The 18,701-nt window shown below is 36.7% G+C and overlaps 1 protein-coding gene across 5 annotated transcripts in view; it reads right to left on the bottom strand.

The window, feature by feature from the left end:
* The window catches only part of CADPS2 (calcium dependent secretion activator 2), a 317,678-nt gene that overhangs the window by 78,066 nt on the left and 220,911 nt on the right, over window positions 1-18,701 (bottom strand). For all 5 annotated transcript variants that reach the window (XM_086747222.1, XM_086747229.1, XM_086747251.1 and 2 more), the window contains exons 14-16: window positions 8,154-8,255; window positions 2,688-2,751; window positions 1,133-1,256 (exon numbers count right to left, since the gene is read on the bottom strand). In XM_086747222.1, the coding sequence (XP_086603348.1) occupies window positions 1,133-1,256; window positions 2,688-2,751; window positions 8,154-8,255 (290 nt within the window). The remainder of the gene's footprint in view (window positions 1-1,132; window positions 1,257-2,687; window positions 2,752-8,153; window positions 8,256-18,701) is intronic.

Below are 18,701 nucleotides of genomic sequence, written 5' to 3'. Positions count from 1 at the left end.
ATCATAATTAATTATGATAAACTGGTTACTAAGATGGTTTCATGTTGTTACTTCCATGATATAATGCTGGTTGCTATAGTGATGAGATGGGTTTTTTGTTAATCACTTGTGAGATTGGTTAACTCATGTTTTTCAGTGAATTTGAGATGAAATGGAAAAAGGAAAGAAGTTGGCTTTATAATATTGTTAGATATATAAGGCTTCTTCATTTTGCTGCTACGATAACTATTTCTTCTAGTGTGTTGCTAGAAATATATGCTACAAAAATTATAATCTACATAATTTTTTTTTTTTTTTTAAAAAAAAAAGCAGAATTCATCCTTCATATATTTCCTGTTAATTGACTTTAGCTCTGAAAATCCAGTTATATAGATGTGCATATACTGTTTTCTATTCCTGGATATATTGATAATAACAGATGTGTCTTAACAAGGCATTTGACTATCATGACTTCCTTTTTTGTTCTACATAAGGTTTACAAACAGTAAAATGACATTGTGTATCCTAGCCAATTATTTTGAGCAGAACCTTAATTTCACTACATACTTTCTAGAACATACCTAAATTCCAGAAAAACTTCTGATTACCATCGAATCTAGTATTTTGTCCCACTAATTAATTCAGAAAATCAGGATGTAATTAACATTTTAATCACTGGATTATTATTATACTTCTGACAACACAACACTAAAAATAAATAACATTTATCTATCTGTCTGCCTTGTAAGTACATCAGAAAAGCATCTACACCGAGAGTTTTCAAGTTTCAAGGTACTGTCACTGCTGTTAAGGAAAGAATTTCCTGTCACTACTTTAATTACTAGAAGTAGTTAGAGAAATAAAAAATAACCCATAAACAACCTTTTAGATTTATGAAGAACTCAAAAGTAAGAACAAAGGGCAACTTAAATTAGGAAGTCCTAGTCTTCCATTCAAACAGAGTCCCAGGAGGCATATTAAAGCAATGAATAGGAAAAAGCTGCATAGTTCACCAGCTGAGATTTTAATGAGACATTTCCCCTTGCTGTGGAAGGGGTTTGTTCTGGAAAGGGAAAAGGCTGCTCACAGAATATTCAGTTAATAGGCATTGTTGGCTTTTACAGCCACTTTGGCAGTTGATTGCTGTACTAACCTTCTATTTTGGCATATTCTGTAAGTCGAGTGTAATTGATCAACGCAGCCTTCTCCAGACATTTTCTAACCACTTTCTTCACCTCTTCTGCTGGTATGGGAGTGGCAATATCTTTCATTAAAACCTGTGCCAGAGACAATTATACTGCTTGGTTACAGTCATTACCCAAAACCCAAGGGAAAAGGATAAAAGTATCCTAAAGTTACTACAGATCTCATACTGATTAAAGGCAGAAATAAAAAAAGGAACTATTTCAGCTGGTGGAACTAGATATTTGTCTTTGAAGGTTTCTGTTCAACTCTGGTTTGACTGCATATTTATATACAATACCTCTCCTGTCTGTCATTTTGCACTATGCCAGTCAGTCTTCATTTTAGTGATGCCAACAGTATAACAAGAGCATTCTGTTGATGGGCTGGATCATGGTGCCCACTAAAGATGTGGATGTGGAAATTTGCTTGGTTCTCACCTGTGGAAAAGTCTCCACCATTGTATAACCATTGACTCTTCAACAGTGTAAAGGAGAAGCTGTGAACAACACCATCAGAGCTATCTAATACCGACTTGCTTCTCTTCCTTCATAAAGTTACTCAAATTCAACACATCCTTGCTGTGAAAAAGTAATCTATACTATGCAGGGAAAATTTCAACTTCTAGTGGAATTTTTTTATCATGGACAAGTAGAAGAACAGATCATAGAATCACAGAATATTTTGGGTTAGAAGGGACCTTAAAGATCATCATGAGCAGGAACAACTTCCACTAGACCACGTCACTCAACCCCCCATTCAATCTGGTCTTGAACACTTCCAGAGATTGAGCATCCACAACTTCTCCAGGCAACCTGTTCCAGTGCCTCACCACCCTCATAGTAAAGAATTTCTTCCTCATGTCTAATCTAAATCTACTCTCCCAGTTTAAAGCCATTACCCCTTGTCCTATCACTACATGCCCTTGTCAAAAGTCCCTCCCTCCCCAGCTTTCTTGTAGGCCCCCTTGAGGTACTGGAAGGCTTCTACAAGTTCTCCCTCGAGCCTTCTCTTTTTCAGGCTGAACAGCCCCAACTCTCTCAATCTGTCTTCATAGGAGAGGTGGTCCAGCCCTCTGATCATCTTTGTCGTCCTCCTCTGGACTCACTCCAACAGGTCCATGTCTTTCTATTATGCATTTATGGAAGATTATTTGGATTGTATAGAAGATTTTTTATGTTACATATCAGTATAGATAACATCAGCAGCATAGAAGCCACAGAAAGTAGGAAAGGGGGGCTGTAGGGTAGACTTGTACTACTTCAGAGATAATGCTGGGTAATTGTTAAATTATTAAGAAACAGAGAGCCACTGCAGTGGCTTGAAGTGAAAGTCCAATAAATAAGTCCTACAGAAAACAGCTGTTTGCCTCTGTGGAAGATAATGAGAAAAAAACCTCCCAGTGAACAATTAAAACAGTAGAAAAATACCTAAGAAGACATGAGTTTGCTTTCAGCAGCCTGAGGGCAAAAGAAAAATGCAGGCTTAATACTCAAGCAGAATTTAAAAGATGTTCTCAAACTTACCCTTTCAAGCAATGAAAGTGTGGCTTTTAAAGCTCCTTCAGGACGTCCAAAAGGGAAACAGTATCTTAAAAAGTTAAAAAAAAAAAGAAAGAAAAAAGTGGAAAATAAAATGATCAGAATTATAATACCTAAGTTAAGAATTTACTTTGAGATGTAACTGTACACAACTTGCATTAAATGATGTTAGTGCAAGAATCCCATACACGAAGTACTAATGAGGCAGAAGGCCTCTTTAGTAGTCTGTCCCGGAGCACATACATAGTACAGCAGCATAAGCCCACCAGTAGCTCAGGCCTAAATACGGAAAAAATACAAAAGGCACCACTTCCACTTTGTCAGCTATGAAGGATATTTAATGGTCTCTGGTTAGCTTAATTGTCATCTTCCTGGAGAGAGGTACTATTTGTCACGTAGCGATGACAGCTACTGGAGCTGTTGAAGCAGCACTCTGTATATTATATCTTGTTTTAATATTGGATTAAGATAAGGATAAAATGTCAGATATTTAAATTTCTAGAGATATGTGGGAATAAAAATGCCTGCATATATTCCATAAGTTTTCAGATTATATTACAACTTGGAAAAGCATTTTATGTTATCTTAAATGCTATCAGCTACAATTTAAACAATACCCACTTCTGTCTTGATACCTCTAAAATGATATAAATTAAGAAGCGATCCCATTCACAGCTTTGTTTTCCATTTTTGTCTCCTGAATGATCCAATATATCAGCTCAATGAGACTACAATGCTCAGGCAACTGTAACCTCCCTTAATCCTGTCTATAAAATCTTGCTGGATATCCCCAATTGGAAAAAGGATTTTTTACTTTGCTGAGATTATTTTTTTGTTATTATTACTCAGTGAGAATGGTAGCCTCATATTTTAATGTCTTCCAAGAGTAAAATCTTTTCTAATGATAAAAGGATTCAGACCAGTGAATTTTAGATATACATTTAATGAGACAAAATAAAGCCTTGAAAATGAGGTCAAAAAAGGATTTCCTGCAGTGAGAATTCCAGTATTTGCTTTGCCTCATTTTGTTTCTGTAGTGCTAACAATTTTTGAGGACATGTTAACAAATTAGCAAAGCAGATTTAATGATCCTTAGAAGTTAAGCCTGTTCTGTTCTTAAAACAGAACACATCTTTAGGTCTCTTGTCTCCTCCTCCTTTTGCAGTATATTTCCACAATCTTCGACTCCTCTTTCCCACTGTTTATTCCTGTCAACCTGTAGTGGTAGTTTTTGAATAAATGTCACTCATTTCTTGATTATACTTAATACTGCAGATCAAAGATTTCCTTCCAGGTATCTTCTGCAATGTAAATAACAGGAGAAGCTTCCAAAACCCAACCAGTTTTAAGTTCATGATGCAGACAGAAGTCCCACAGTAAAACAGGGGTTACTCAGTTTATTGCAGAGACAGTATATATGAGTACAACATGGGCAGCAAGTTTATGTGTGCAATTGGTGCAAGGACCTTCCAACAGAGAAGAGTTGTTTTCTTGAGATAAGTAGCTTAAAGAAAAGGAAATGTTCACAGTAGAAGCCTAAAAGGACACTCCGAGCAGTCCCATCTCCAGTGTTACAGCCTCCTTGCTGCTGGGGAGGCAGAAAAGCAGCATCTCGCTGGCAAGGAGAAATTCAGTCTCTTGGATAAAACCCCCATGGCAGCCAATTTTACATCATTCAGCCGTGGCAAGGATGCTCCCACAGCTGAGGGGATCTTTAAGGATAGGGAGACACAGATGGTGACAGTAGTTCATTCAATTATTAGACATATGGACAATTGGGTCTGTGACATTCAAGAGGACCAAGCACTAAGTTAGTTGCGAGGTACAAAGACAGTGGACATCAGGAGATGTTACCTAGGGGACAACAGAGAAGGAGCAGCACTCATGGTCTACATTAGTTCCAGCAACATACAGAAGTGCAGGAGGAACACTCCAGAGACAAAATTCACAGAGGCAGGCAAGAGGTTAAGTCCAAGACCCTCACGGCAGCTTTCTCTGAAGTATTGGTTCTTTCACATTTGATGCCTGAGAGGTAGGCAGAGATCTGAAGTCTCACTGAGTAGGTAAGATGACAGAGAGGAAAGGCTTAAGTACCTGAAGAACTGACAAAAATACTTTAATGAGTGCCACCAGCACAGGACAGGCCGACTGCATCTTCATCATAATGGAGCCAGGCTGATAGCAACGAAAGTTACAACTAAAAAGGCCATAGGGGAGTATTAAAAATGGAAACTGCAAGTTAACTGACAAGCATGGGAGAGCATCTTTTTCAGACCTAGGTGGACATAGCAATTGTTCAGTGCATCTCAGAAAAGGCAGGAAGAGAAATATACTCTTCAGTTAAACAGTCCGCAATAATAGCTGACCAGTCCATGCAATGCTAGGCAATGGAGCGAAGGCAAAGCTTAGCAAAGTTCCAATGAATTATAGAAAAAAAAAATCCTTGAAAGTCTGTATCACTATCACCCTAATTAGGATGATGAGAGTGATTAGGAAATGTTAAGTGAGATCAGAGGAGTTGCAAATTGATGACAGATAATAATAGTAAGAGATTATACATGTGTACAGCTGATCAATGTCTCACTAGGATGTGATACAATGATATTTTGGGACACAGTATTGAATTGCTTCCTCAGACAGCTAATTTAGGACCCACAAGAAAAGATGCTATTCTGGATTTGGTCTCAAATGTGAACAGGAAATAGTTTGCGAAGTGCAGAGTAGGACAGGTACTCTGTAGTAGTGATCATAAAACTAATAATCATAAATTTAATAATGTAGCAAAAGAGAACAGGCCAAAAAAATTCAGTACCTGTACAACCAGTACACGTATATTTAATTTCAAGAACGAAAAAATTAAGAACTTGAAAAACAAAAGCCAAAACCTTAAAGAAGCAACCAAAAAAGCAAGAAACCTAAAAGCAGCCTGAGGGAAAACACAAAACTTAGGAGTCCAAGTCAAATGCATGCTACAATTTTTTTTTTTTAAAGTCATCAAAAAACCAAATAAAAACTGTGAATTCATGAGGAAAATAAAGAGGTTATTGTAGAGAATCTGGCATTTAAAATCTGTAAAACCTATCCAAACAAGGAGGACATGAAAGTTTGTAAAACATTCCAGGGCACACATAAACAGCACGGATGCTCAAACTGACAGTGGAAAGAACAGCGGAAGCAGGGAGCCAGCCTGGGAGATGGTGGGACTGCCCGGTGACAAGGAGCACAGGGCATTCAGGGACAGTAAAGCCAAAGTAGAGAAACTCGGAGCATGCTTTGCATCAATCTTTGCTGCTTAACGTATTCTTCAAAATACTCAGCATTTCACAGTTATCACAACAATTTTGATGGACTGAAATATAGAGTGGTTTTAACACCACATTTTCTTAAGAAAGCAATCTCACAGCCAAGGTTATTCTTTGTTAACGAATCATACAGGTGATCTTTACACATTTCTTGAGTCAAGGTTTTCTTTAAAAGTCTAATGCCAATTCTTTATCAGGATGTCCTATATTGTAACTCTATATGCTTTATAAATTCAGACTCCAGAGCACTATCGATTCTTTCTTCTACCTGTATTATGCCAGTAGCCTAATTTAAATCCAGACATTCCACCTATTTTTTTTTTATTTCTAACATTTGTTGAGAGTAAGACATAATATTTGCTCTTCACCTGGCAGAGCACTGTTTGTCTATTTTGATTAAATAGGATTTAAAGGCAAATCTTAGAGTCCTCTGAAGGATGGAGACATCTTTCATCTTTGAATGACACATTTAATTTCTCTCAAGGAGGAGTTTCTAATGCTGTTCAAATGCCCTCAGAACCCAACAAGACTGAGGCAGAAAGATCCTATGGTCACTGATACAGCCCAAGCCCATCAACATACTCTAGTCTGTAGGTAAGCAGACATGATGGGTTTTACCTTTATTTGTTCCAACTCAAATAGTTATTTAGACATTATTATACATTTTGCAATTAGTCTAATGCACATGAAGGCCTGAAGGTGAACAGAATTATTTTGAAAATGTCCAGCCTCTCTTCTTGTTCCCCCATCTCCCTCTCTCTGTACATATTCAGAAGACTTCTGCTGCTTCAATGTTTTTTGCGTCACAGCTGTTCTCACTAACCTCACCACTGTGTGTGAGGAAAAGGACTTAAATTCATTGGAGATTACAGTGATAGTGTTTCTGTCATAAATTTGACAGGATATGGTCATAAGTATGCCAATCACAGGCCTGAGTTCTTACCCCACCTCCAATACTCTTTTTTTTTTAATTTTTTTTTTTTATTTTTTTGTAGCAAGGATGACAAGATCATCACAGAAACAAGTTTTCCTTCCCCCTGCAGACAATGTTCTTTGTCAGTACGCTGTCCTATGCTGCTCTGTATTACTTCTCTGGAAAGAGCATTTAATTCCATGGAAGACAGGAACCAGAAAATCTGTCAGGGAAGAATCTTTGAAGGAAATAAAGGAATGGAGTATAATTTTTTTTTCCCCAAAAGGATTACCCTCCAAGGAGAATCCCAGCTCTCTTTAGTTTAATACAGAGATAAAGTCTGAAGTGAGGACTGAAGTCCTCTATGGTCAAAAAATCCCCACCGACCTATTTTTCAACATGACAGAAAACAGCGAATACTAGATATTTACCTCATCAAACCAGAAGGGCATCCAACAGTCTTATAGCCAACCTTGCCAAGCAAAAGAAAGCTGTTTCACACAGCACTATTTAAACTGTGGAATTGGTTGTCATAAAGTGATACAGAGACAGAAAATTTCTGTAAACACATTTTTAAAGATTAGATTGGCAGAATAATGGCAGATAGGTTGGCTTAGTGTGATAAGCTAACAGATTTGGTGGTCTATGCCATTTTTATGCTAAGAGTCATAAACCATCAATTGCTAGAAAATAGAAGGAAGTATCACCCCAAGTTTGCTTTGTTTCTTCTACTCCTTCCCTAAACATCTTCTACATCCTTTATTGAGGATGATGGACCTTAGTTGATTTAGGAAAGAAAAGTATAACATGAAACCAGGAAAATTACATTAGACATCTAGAAAAGTTTTAGCTGCCATCTACCAAAGATGTTCTCTACTTATATGATTTTTCTTATCAGTACTAATCCAGAAATTGCTATGGCTCAATCATTTTCATTCAGACAATTTTCTTAGTTAGAGATGATAGAGAAAGCTTAAAGTTTAAAAATATCAACAAAACCCAGGTCTATATTCTTGCACAGTCTTTTCTACCATAGAAAAATACAACTCACATGACACACAAATAAATTTAAGCAGTCACATGTGTAAATAAATTATTTCATATTTAATGCAGTCAGAATTTGTTTGCAGGTAGACTATTTTATTTTCACTTCATTCATTCAAGACCAAAATTGAACACAATGAGAAAATTATTCCAGAAAAAAATTAGTATTCACTGAATAAATTATACACCCACCTGAAATGGCTTATCTGGTTTTCTAAAAGGGAGGAAAGTCTGTCCTTAATTTCCTCAAACTTTTCTTTTTCTTCAACAGATACTGTTCCAATTCCATCTGGCCTGTAATATGAAATATTTAATAACTGTTGATATCTCTCATTCTGATGCCTCTTTGAACAGTGATCTTTATTTTTAAAGCTTTCAGTTAACATGTGTGGTAACTCTCCTTTCCTCTTCCCCATTGCCTTGAAGGAAAAACAGTAACTTCTGAATATAGTTAAAGAACAGACCGCAACCAGACAAACAACTCAACTTTTGAGCTGAACTTTTAAATTCAAGTCCTAAGATTTTACCTGATCCCAATATGAACACAAGGCAGCATATATTTCTCCCAAATAATTCCCAAAGATATATAATATCCTTTCTCAAGAAAATTAGTACTCTTGGCACAATAGCAGGGCCTACTTGTATCTTGCTGAATTTCCGCTCCTTGAATCTTCCAGGTATTTTCCCAGAGGCACAATATAGCTGAAAGTTATTTTAAAATAAAGGTGGGAGGCAAACTACAGTGTGAAAAGCCAGAGCAGGCAACACCTAGGAATTTCCCTATGTAGAGTGAACATAGATTTTTGATCCCCTATCCCATACGGACAAATAGCAGCACGTAAAAAAACACTTCCATATAAATATAGCATACAGGATGCAACAAAAAATAGTCTTCTAAAAACAAAAGCAGCGGGTTTTTTTAAACATCAAATTTAAGTCCCAAATTTAAGCCTTGTATTAAGAATGTTAAGCACATACTTAGTCTAAAGTCTTAGTCTAAGGGTGTTATTAATGTATTTATATTAAAATAATGACTAAACTAAAGAAATTAAAATACACATTTCCCGAATGGTATTTTTGCCGTGCAGTCACAACTTCCTCACATACAGTATACTTTAAAAAGAAGTACCTGAAACCTTCCTGTTATCTCTTAACTTCCAGCTCCAGGGTAACAAACCAGCTACTGCTTCCCACCTGACTTTACAATGCTGACACTAAGTGCCGATCTGCCCCGTACCTTCTCCAGAGCCTCCAAAACAGTTTCTCAATGTTTCTAGAACTGAGAAAATTGTACTAAAATGACATGAAGAAAGATAACATTCTATAAATGTTCTAAAAATAATTCTAGGATTCTGTGAACATCTTTTTGCTAAATTGTTATTTTAACTTTCTGCACTATACTTAAATCTAGGAGGGATAATGACATAAACAAAGGTTATGACATAAACAATTCTCTCACCCTTTAAATCACTTATATTTGTGATCTGTGAAGTCAAGGTGGAAAGAATGCCTGAACTCTTTAAATCAGTGTGAAGACAACAACAAAAATCAGATATGGTGGAGATATGAGTAACCAGGCACATCAATATACTACTGCATAAATTTGATGTGAAAGAGCAAATAATTTATATTCTCTCTTTTGATGGACGCCAGGATACTTTACCTCAACCTTCTGACAGATGGAACGGACTCGAATTTAAGTAAATTGCACTGTTTGATTTCATTGTCAGGAGAGATCGTGCTCTGGAGTGATAAAGCAAATAGTTCTGTCATATTAAACCTTGCTGCGACATGTCATATATATGACAGAAAAGACCTAGGGGTCCAGATAACAGTAAGTGAAAAAGGTGAGCCAGTAGGATGTCATATCTGTCAACCTGCACTAAGGCTGGGATCGCTACATATTGGGGACCTGTCACTTCACTGAGTTTGTTGTCATAAAGAACCTTGCTGACAATACCTAAAATTTTCAGAACTGTTGAAATATATTTTCAGTGGATGTTTGCATAGAAGAAATTGTCCCAGAAGAAAGAGTACACAAAAAGGTGTTAGAAAAATGTACCATCTATAGCACTGAAAAACTCGTATCTTGAAAACATGCTTTTAGAAAACAGCACGAACTCTGAATCATGATTTTGTTTCTTCCTGTTAGCCTTATCGCAACAAGCGGAACACAAAAACACATTTTTGCAACACAGTTCTGAGACACATATTGTGCTGGTGATCATTTTTTTGCTGCTCTTGGGAATATCTATCTACTCCTGAGAAAAAAGAATCCACAGAAAAAAGAAGCTGACTCTGAGATGAGCTGAGACAGAAAAAACAGATAAATAGTTTCAAAATTCCCACTCATTTTATCTTCTAGATATTTTTCTTTAATTGATTTAAAGACAGAATAAAATAAAATAGCACTGTTTTGAGCCGGTTATGTTTATTTACAAATTACTGTGCCTGCCAAGAAAATCAAACAGTCATTTAGTTTTCAAAGGTTTACATATCCATAAACTATTGAAGAACTATTTTGCAACTAAGCAGAACAACAACAGTGCCTTTCCTACTATCACAAGTATTACGGATAGTGATTTGGACCTGATTTTTCACTTCAAAACCAGTATTCAGCTTTCTTATTGCAGCCTGCGACCTCTCTTTCAAGAACTCAGCCAAGAAAAGTAATGGACTGTCTTAAGAAGAGTTTTCATTTTTACATTATCTTCTCAAGAAGGTAAAGGGAGAGTGAATTTTCCTTTCCTTCACATTCTTTTCCTCCTTATTTTTCACAACTGCTTTTGGGATTAGAGACCTAGGTGAAACAGTGAACACTCAAAACCTGAGTAGCCTTCTCTCCCTCACTTATATTAGTTTTCCATTTTTTGAGAACTCTGTCAATTGGATTTGGATTGGCCTGTCTTGTCTGCTTAGATCACAGCCTCACTGGCTCAGATGTAATGTTGTCTCTGCTCACATCTCAAATAGCTTAATTCACTCAGACTTAAATATCAAAAGAGATTTGAAAAAAATACCTCATGAACTAGAGCTAGTAAATTCAAGTGGGAAGTATCTGTTTGACCAGAAGTTACTTAAATAATGGCACCAAAAGTAGAAGTTGACCATAATTTTTAGAGAAACTTGTACTGTGACAATCTTGCAAGGTTGCATTGTCATGATGGCAGTTACTCTAGGGAAGTTGATCGATTAGATGGTGGATTTAGGTTTTCCTCTGGGAACGGACTGTTTTTCCTCACTTGATATAATCCTTTAAGGCTTGGAGTATTTTGATGCCTAGAGGCCTTAAAATCTGCAATAATTTGCAGAGGTCACTTGATGTATTGTAGGATTAAGATTCTTGTGAATAGCTATGGCATATGAGATAAAAATGGTATTCCAGTTCCAATGGGAATTAGATACGATGGACATTGCGTTGACTGTAGATTGTTTCCAGCCCTGAACTTTGGAAACAGCTTCTCCTAGTGGTCTCTCAGAGAGCGAACTGCTACCTTAAGCAAGACTGCTTTGGTGAGACAGCCTTGTGAAATACTAACTGATCATGACTGACTTTTCTTTTTTCCTCTGGAACACCATTGATACTGGTGCCTTTTGCATATTTAAAAAATGTTTCAAGTCTTTTCAATCAGCTTTCCTCATTAAAAACAGGTGACTACTTTGGTCTGTCATGAAAAAAAAAAAGATTATGAGGTGAGGAATACACAGATTGACATTTTAACACGCACACGCACACATAGATGAGAACAGAAAGGCTTACCAAAAGAATCTACCAGAGAGATGAGAAATTATGATGAAAAACAAAACACAAGAACAATGCTTCACCTAAGGTCTTACTTCAAGACATTTATATAATAAAGTACATTTCAAGGGCGTAGGAAAAACAAAAACAAAACTTAAATGTCATCTTGGCTCCTAGAAACAAATTGTTTTAGAAGACTTCAGTGCTTTGCAAGAGCACTTGTTTTTAAATCCAGCAGGATGCACAATAAAATGAAAGAATGATGACAATTTTCAAATTAACACAAAAAAAGTTTGACTTCTTGTTTCTTAGGAAACTGAAGATTAAATTGTTCAGAATTTTGATTTTATTATTTATAGGACTTTAATATCCAAGGACTTTAACACCCAAATTTTCCTTTAAAACACAACTGTGTTAATTAAGGCTTTTGCAGAGTCCATGGTTTATGTTAGACAAATCTAAGGAAAACAATAATTTACATTATCAGCTTAGAAGCAGGCAAAGCAGACATCTTTTTATTAACAAAAAATTAAGAGAGCAAATTATCACATGGCATTTAAACATAGCTTTAACCAGCAGGCACTTGAAGACTGAGCATTTTGTTGTTTATATTAACTATTCTTCAAACATTCTGGCAAAAAAAAAAAAAAGGCACAATAGACCCTTCTGCTGTATGCATTTCTCAGGCTGATCCTACATCTGCTTGCAGGTCATAGCCTCCTTCACAAGTGAACGAAAAAGACCAATTCTGAAGGCCACTAAAACAGATTAAGATGATGAATCAGGTTAATTTTAAAGATCTTTTATCCAGTTATATTTTAGGTGGGATTCATTCATGACCTTCTGCTGAAAAGCTAAGCATGTATTAATATAATATCATTTTTTCCAAAGTGTAAGAGTATGTATGGGCATTAATCACTTGAAATTAATGACAAAACAATGTATAATATTTAGGGAAGGTGAGAGTATGTAATAGCATTAGCTGTTCCTTCATTGCCTAAGATGGCAAGTAGCACCTTAAATATGCAGAACTTTGTTCCAGTATTTCTTAATAATGTGTGAATTGTGATTAATTTTTTATTGACAATTTCTCTAAGGCTTTTCAGAAGCAGATTTGTTTTGATATACTGAAAAATCTGCCTCTGTTAATATGTAGTGAGGACACATTTTATTATAACATTATTGTAGTTATTAGCACTTTTCAACACAGGACAGTATCCTTCCTTAAAAAAGCATACAGATTAAATTAAAGAAGGTTTACCTTCCTCTCTGCTCCATAAACCTTGGAGATGATCAGCTTCCAAAAATGAAGGATGAACTGGATGATGCAAGATGCTTGGCAGAAGCCAGTACATAAAACTGAAAGACCTAGTGAAAAAGTTCTATTCTCAGCATTGCCCAACAAGCCTCAGAAAAGGGGAAGATTACATTCACTTGAAGAAAAAGGATATAAATATCCAACGATCAACTAGTTTTTCCAGTTTTGAGAGAACACTGCTTCTCATTTAGAAGCCCAAACTCACACAGCATATCAATCCTAAAAGGTATATTTTGTCATTCCATTATTCTGGGGAAATGGTGACTGATAACAAATGGCTTCTGAATAAAATCACGTTTTCAAGTATTACAGATCCACTCTCACCTTTCCCATTATAGAGAACTGACAGAAAAATGAGACAAACTACAAAATCAAAAGACTCTTGTTAAGACTTTAGATGCTGTATCAAACATGAGAGAGAATTTATATAAGATGCTGGTAGACTGATGGAATATAACTTCTGATGTAACACACTGCCCTAAAGATCTACACCGTAAAGGATCTCAGGCTCCTTCCTCCAGCTGTTGGACAGTGTTGGAACAGATCTAAGACTAAAGCATATTGGTTCCATTGCCAATAAAAAACAGTGAGAGAAGACCTTGCACCTGCTATCATTACAACACAGAATATGTGGGACTGAGAGTGAATAAGCAGCACAGTAGAAAGAGGAAGCATCTTCAACTGCTTAAAACTGAAAGGTTCCACAAAATCCTGCTAGCAATGATTTCTTGGGAAAACCATCCAAGAAGAAGCCTACATGCTATTCAAATATTTTTATATACAAAATTATACATACAAAAACATAACACTTCTGGGAAGAGATCAACTGGACAAAACCTGTCATGTCAGATGGTGACCATGTGCAGATAAATGGTGAAACTATTGACTCAAGTTCTGGAATTTTAGACTAAATCTTATTAGATATTGTTTATGAAAGATACAAAATGAAGGAGAAACCAGCAAGATACAAATAACCTTACTTTAACTCTAGAGTTAATTCAGTCAGAAGAGAAGGAAATCTCTGTTCAGAAGCTCCACAAAAAAATGATTAGAAGAGACAGAGCAATGTAATGATATTATTTTTCTTATTTTTACAAAGTTCCTTGTCCTAGATTCGAAAGGAATGATTTCTCTGAACATTCTTTTACCACTTGACACAAAGTGTAAAATTGCAATAAATGGTTCTTATCACAAAACATTGAAAAATGAAAAGAAATATAGGAATGCATAGCACTCTCCTAAGTTTCCATAGTTTCATTTCTCTCATGTGTTCATTTACTTCACTTTAAGACATTTCCTCGAAGCATAACAGGAGCAAGAAGCCTATCAGAGAGTCTACAGTGCCAAATGATGGCAAGGATCTAAAAGTGGCTCAAAGAGAGGGCAAGGCTATTGCAGAGATACAAAATTAATTCTTTGCTCTGGTGTTTATTATGAAGGAAATTAATAGGACTCCTATGCTGGAACCCTTCTTTGTTCACAGAAAAAAAAAAAATCTTTATTTTCAGCAAAGAATCTGTCCAAAATTAAAGCAACTAAGAAAAAGCTTATGGAACAAACTAGAAAAATTAATGGCAGCAAGTTGCCAGGGCCAGAACTGAATTATCTATGGTCGTGTGAAAGTTCTCACTGAGAACTGCCTCATCCTGAGGAATGAGAGGTGAAGAACGTAAAATCAATTTAAAAATCACAAGTCTCCTGGGGAGACAGGGGAAACTACAGGCCAGTAAGCTTTACGTACATCCCAGAAAATTAGAAGGAACTATAATGTAAGGATACTTAAGGATAAAATTAAAGAAAATTGCGTAAATATTATCTGTTGTGAAGAAACCTGCACGGCTTTCAAGCCATAAGGCAGAGAAATCTTACCTTCTGATCTTGAAGTTCTCTAAAGGGATCAGAAAGAGGTGGATGAGTGTGACCTGACAGAGATGATGTACCTGGATTTCCAAAAGTCTTTTGTCAGACTCCCTAACCAAAAGCTTTTAAGGCAATTAAGTAGCCACTAAGTAAGAGTCAAAGCCTTTACATTTACAGTGAAAAAAGAGAGAGTAGAAATAAATGGTGAGTACCTGCAACTAAGGTAAGTTTTCAGTAGAGTTCTGCAGGGATCTGTGTTATTTTACAGTATTGATAAATGACCTGGTAAACAGCTAAGAACTGAGGTGACAGTAAAAGTAATTGTAATGATAGTTATGTGGCATAGTGTGCAATTCCAGAAGGACCTTACGAAATCAAGTAGCAAGAAAACAGCAAACAATGATCAAGGTAGATAAATGTAAGCAAAAATTAATTTCTATTCAGGACAGAGATATTGGTGTTGCGATGAATAAATCCATGAAATTGTCTCTGCTCAGTAGCAGTCAAAGAAACATTGGTAATTACCAGAAAAGGATAAGGAATTTGCAGAAAACATCCATCCAGTGTAATCAATACATGGTTCACTCACACTTCTTGAATCTTAAATAGCAAGGAGACAACAGAGAATGGGTTTTGGTTTGGTTTTTTTTTTTTTGGTCTTTCCTCCATCTTTTCCAATAGTGACAGAGAACGAAATCAGATGTGTAGGAGTCAAGTTCAAAGCAAGAGTTCTTCAAGCAAGAGGAGGCTGAGTTGTGTAACTTGCTGCCAAAGGTGTGGAGGGTGCAAAGGGCTTACACAGGTTCACGGGTGCAATGGACAAGTACCTGAAACAGCGACTCACTCCAGGTTACCGAATAGGCATATTCTGAGCTGCAGAGTTAGAGACTGAAAGAGCACTAAGAAGAAATATTGCATATGCTTGTCCTTCTCTTACTCTAAGCAGGCCAATGTTGGAGTCAGATGACAGGCTGGCTTAGAAGAACCCTGACTTAATATGACTGTTCTTCTATGCAAACCCACATGTGCTGAAGATTTCAAAATGAAGGCAGAAAGAAACTATTTATCTTCACTTACAAACAGATTCTTTGTAGCATTACTTTCACCTTCACTTCTCATTTATGAACTTCCAATAAATCAGCTTTCTTTCTGAATAGAAAAAGGTATAACCAGGGAATATGCTTGAATTTTGAATTTTTCAATTCAGTCTGTAACTCAGCAGGTGGAAAGAAGTCACTTTGCACTTTATGTGATAACCACCAGCATCCATTTCAGACAAGAGGGACTGAATAGAAGTCACAGCATGAAAAGTAGAGAAAAGTGAACGTGATGGGGAAGAAAACAATAGCTCCTACCTGGACTGTTTAGACTGAAATGTCAGCATTCGGGAATATCCTATAGTTTCTTGTTCTGCCTATTTCACTTTCACTAAAGATACACAAGTGTATGTATAATTGCAGTGCAAAAAGTTAACTTGTGAACTAACTACTTTGATGGGGGTCATACAGCTGAACATTTCAGAAGAAAAATATTGTGAAGAGGAGCCAAAGGAGATGCTATTTTAATGTTAGATAGCACCAGAAGCATAGTCAAGGAGAGCTGCTTTTATTTAATGGAGGAAAGGAAATCAGTTGATTCAGAAACAAGGATGTGTTTTTGGTTAAACACTCAGCAAGGCTATTCTTTTACTAAATATTTTGCTTTTTGGCTATTTAGAAAGAGACTGTCTTAAGACTGTCAGCCACAAAAGCAAAAATATCTTTTCTACATAAGCAGTTTGTTAGCCCAGTTGTAATACTCTTTCCAGCAGGAAAGGAAAGGCATGAATGAGGCTTCAATTCCTCAGTCTAGAACTCGGCACATTGTGTTCGACCCTGCATAAACATTTCTCTTCCCAAATCAACAACATTGGCATAAGATACACACGAAGTGCCAGTATGCTTGATGACTCTGTCAGAACTTGTTACCCAGATCTTCGTCTCAGGAAAGAAAACAGTTGGGGACTGTTCTCTGGCCCTGAGACCAAGTGGCAAAGTTTGCTGTATGCAGCCTACACCAGAGCTCAGTTCAGGTCCCCTCTGTGCTCCACAATGTCCCTGAAACTCTAGGGCAAAATTTACTTCTATGTGCTTATTCCAGGGATTTTGAAATAAAATCATGGCTATTGTGTTACAGCCTGGAAGAGCATTACTGCCTGCAGCATGAAACAGAGTTCATATTTCAAGTCCTATGGTGCAGCAAAAGAGCATAGGGGATACTCGAAGGTTCAAAATCCACTGGAAGAGTTCTGGAGACATATGAAAGGTGGAAAGAGCCCAAGTTGATTCAGCCTTGTTCATAGTGTTTACTGGGAGTAGTACTGAGTACACACAATCCCACAACCATGCCCGGGATCTTAGAGAGTGCCGATGACTAACGGACAGTTGGGGTCCATTGCATGAGACTGCTTCCTCACCAGTTTCATTTAGCAAATCAGATGCAGACATTAGTGTGCTCAGCCTGGTATATTTTGTAGATTTGCTCTGATTTGTGCTTGAGTTTCTCCTCAGCAGACTACCAGAAATGAAGGGAAGTGACATCTTTATCTGATCATTTGACTGATGTCACTAGATTGTCTGTTACTCTAAAATTCCTGCCTAAAAGAAACTGCTAATTTGAACTACAGATACGGCTGCATTTCTACATGCTCCTCCACCCCCTGACTTCAAGATCATTTTTGATGATCTTTCTCAGGCTAGTAGAAGGTCTAAGATCTCCCTGTGAAGCAAAGGTGAAATATAAATTGAATCCATCACGCCCAGAGTATAAAGCTCTTTGTCTTTGTTCTGTGGGCTTTCTAATTCTCAGCTTGACTTACAAAACCAAGATGTATAATGCTAGGGATCAGCCTAGAACTTTGGCCTGTCATGCATTGTCTGTGAAATTCTTTTTTCCCTTTTACTATTTCTTAGTGCTGCAGCAGATGAATGAGTGGATGTATTATGTGCGTATACGTGTGTCTGTCATCCTCAGTGAGTGTGTCTGCTTCTGTCCTTGACTTACTTTTCTTCTTTCTTCATGTTTCTTTTCTCTTCCTTTTTACAATATCTCAGTTCTAGTCAGACCCTCTCTGTTCAACACTTCTTTTATTCCTAAAACACTCATAATGCTATTCAGAGAATATCTGTACAGGAGGAATAGACAGAATACAAACAGAGTGCTTACCACTGTGTAAATGACGTGCTCCCTGAGATATTTTCATGCACTGCACGCACTGTTGTCCTTCACTTAAATTATGAAATAAAAAGAAATGTATCTACCTTTCTTTTGAATTCTTGAAATAAGTTTTAGCAATTATCACTGTATATTTGTCTTGTTAGGTTGAAACCAGTAATAAAAAGGCTAGAAACAACAAAGACTTAGACTCAATAGGAAATACGAATGTGTCAGGTTCTTCAGGAACTGACAAAAGCAGCATGCTTTTATGGAGAATAGGTTACTAAGTAAAAGCCAGAAAATCTCCTAACTTACCAGTATGAATGTTAAGATTCTTGAGAGTATATTTTGGATATAATTATCAAGGATTACATAATGTTAATCTCCCACTACCGAATCACTCCGGTCACAAATGCCCAGCTCCTGTTCTCACAGATGAGGCTTTATTTGAGCCAATGAAGGAAACAATATAATTTTTAAGGATTTTCCTTTCTTCACTGGCTCGAGGACAAGTAAAATAGCCTCTGTGACGGACTGGTTGCAAGGCAACATACATAAGCATATATGTTGGGAAGAAAAACTCTCTCTCTCTCCTGATCCCTACCAGGATTCAGTTTTGGGGTTT

This window comes from Chlamydotis macqueenii, chromosome 1, assembly GCF_036417535.1.
Source record: "Chlamydotis macqueenii isolate bChlMac1 chromosome 1, bChlMac1.mat, whole genome shotgun sequence".
In the NCBI taxonomy this organism is placed as follows: domain Eukaryota; kingdom Metazoa; phylum Chordata; class Aves; order Otidiformes; family Otididae; genus Chlamydotis; species Chlamydotis macqueenii.
This window is presented reverse-complemented; position numbering and strand designations above follow the sequence as displayed.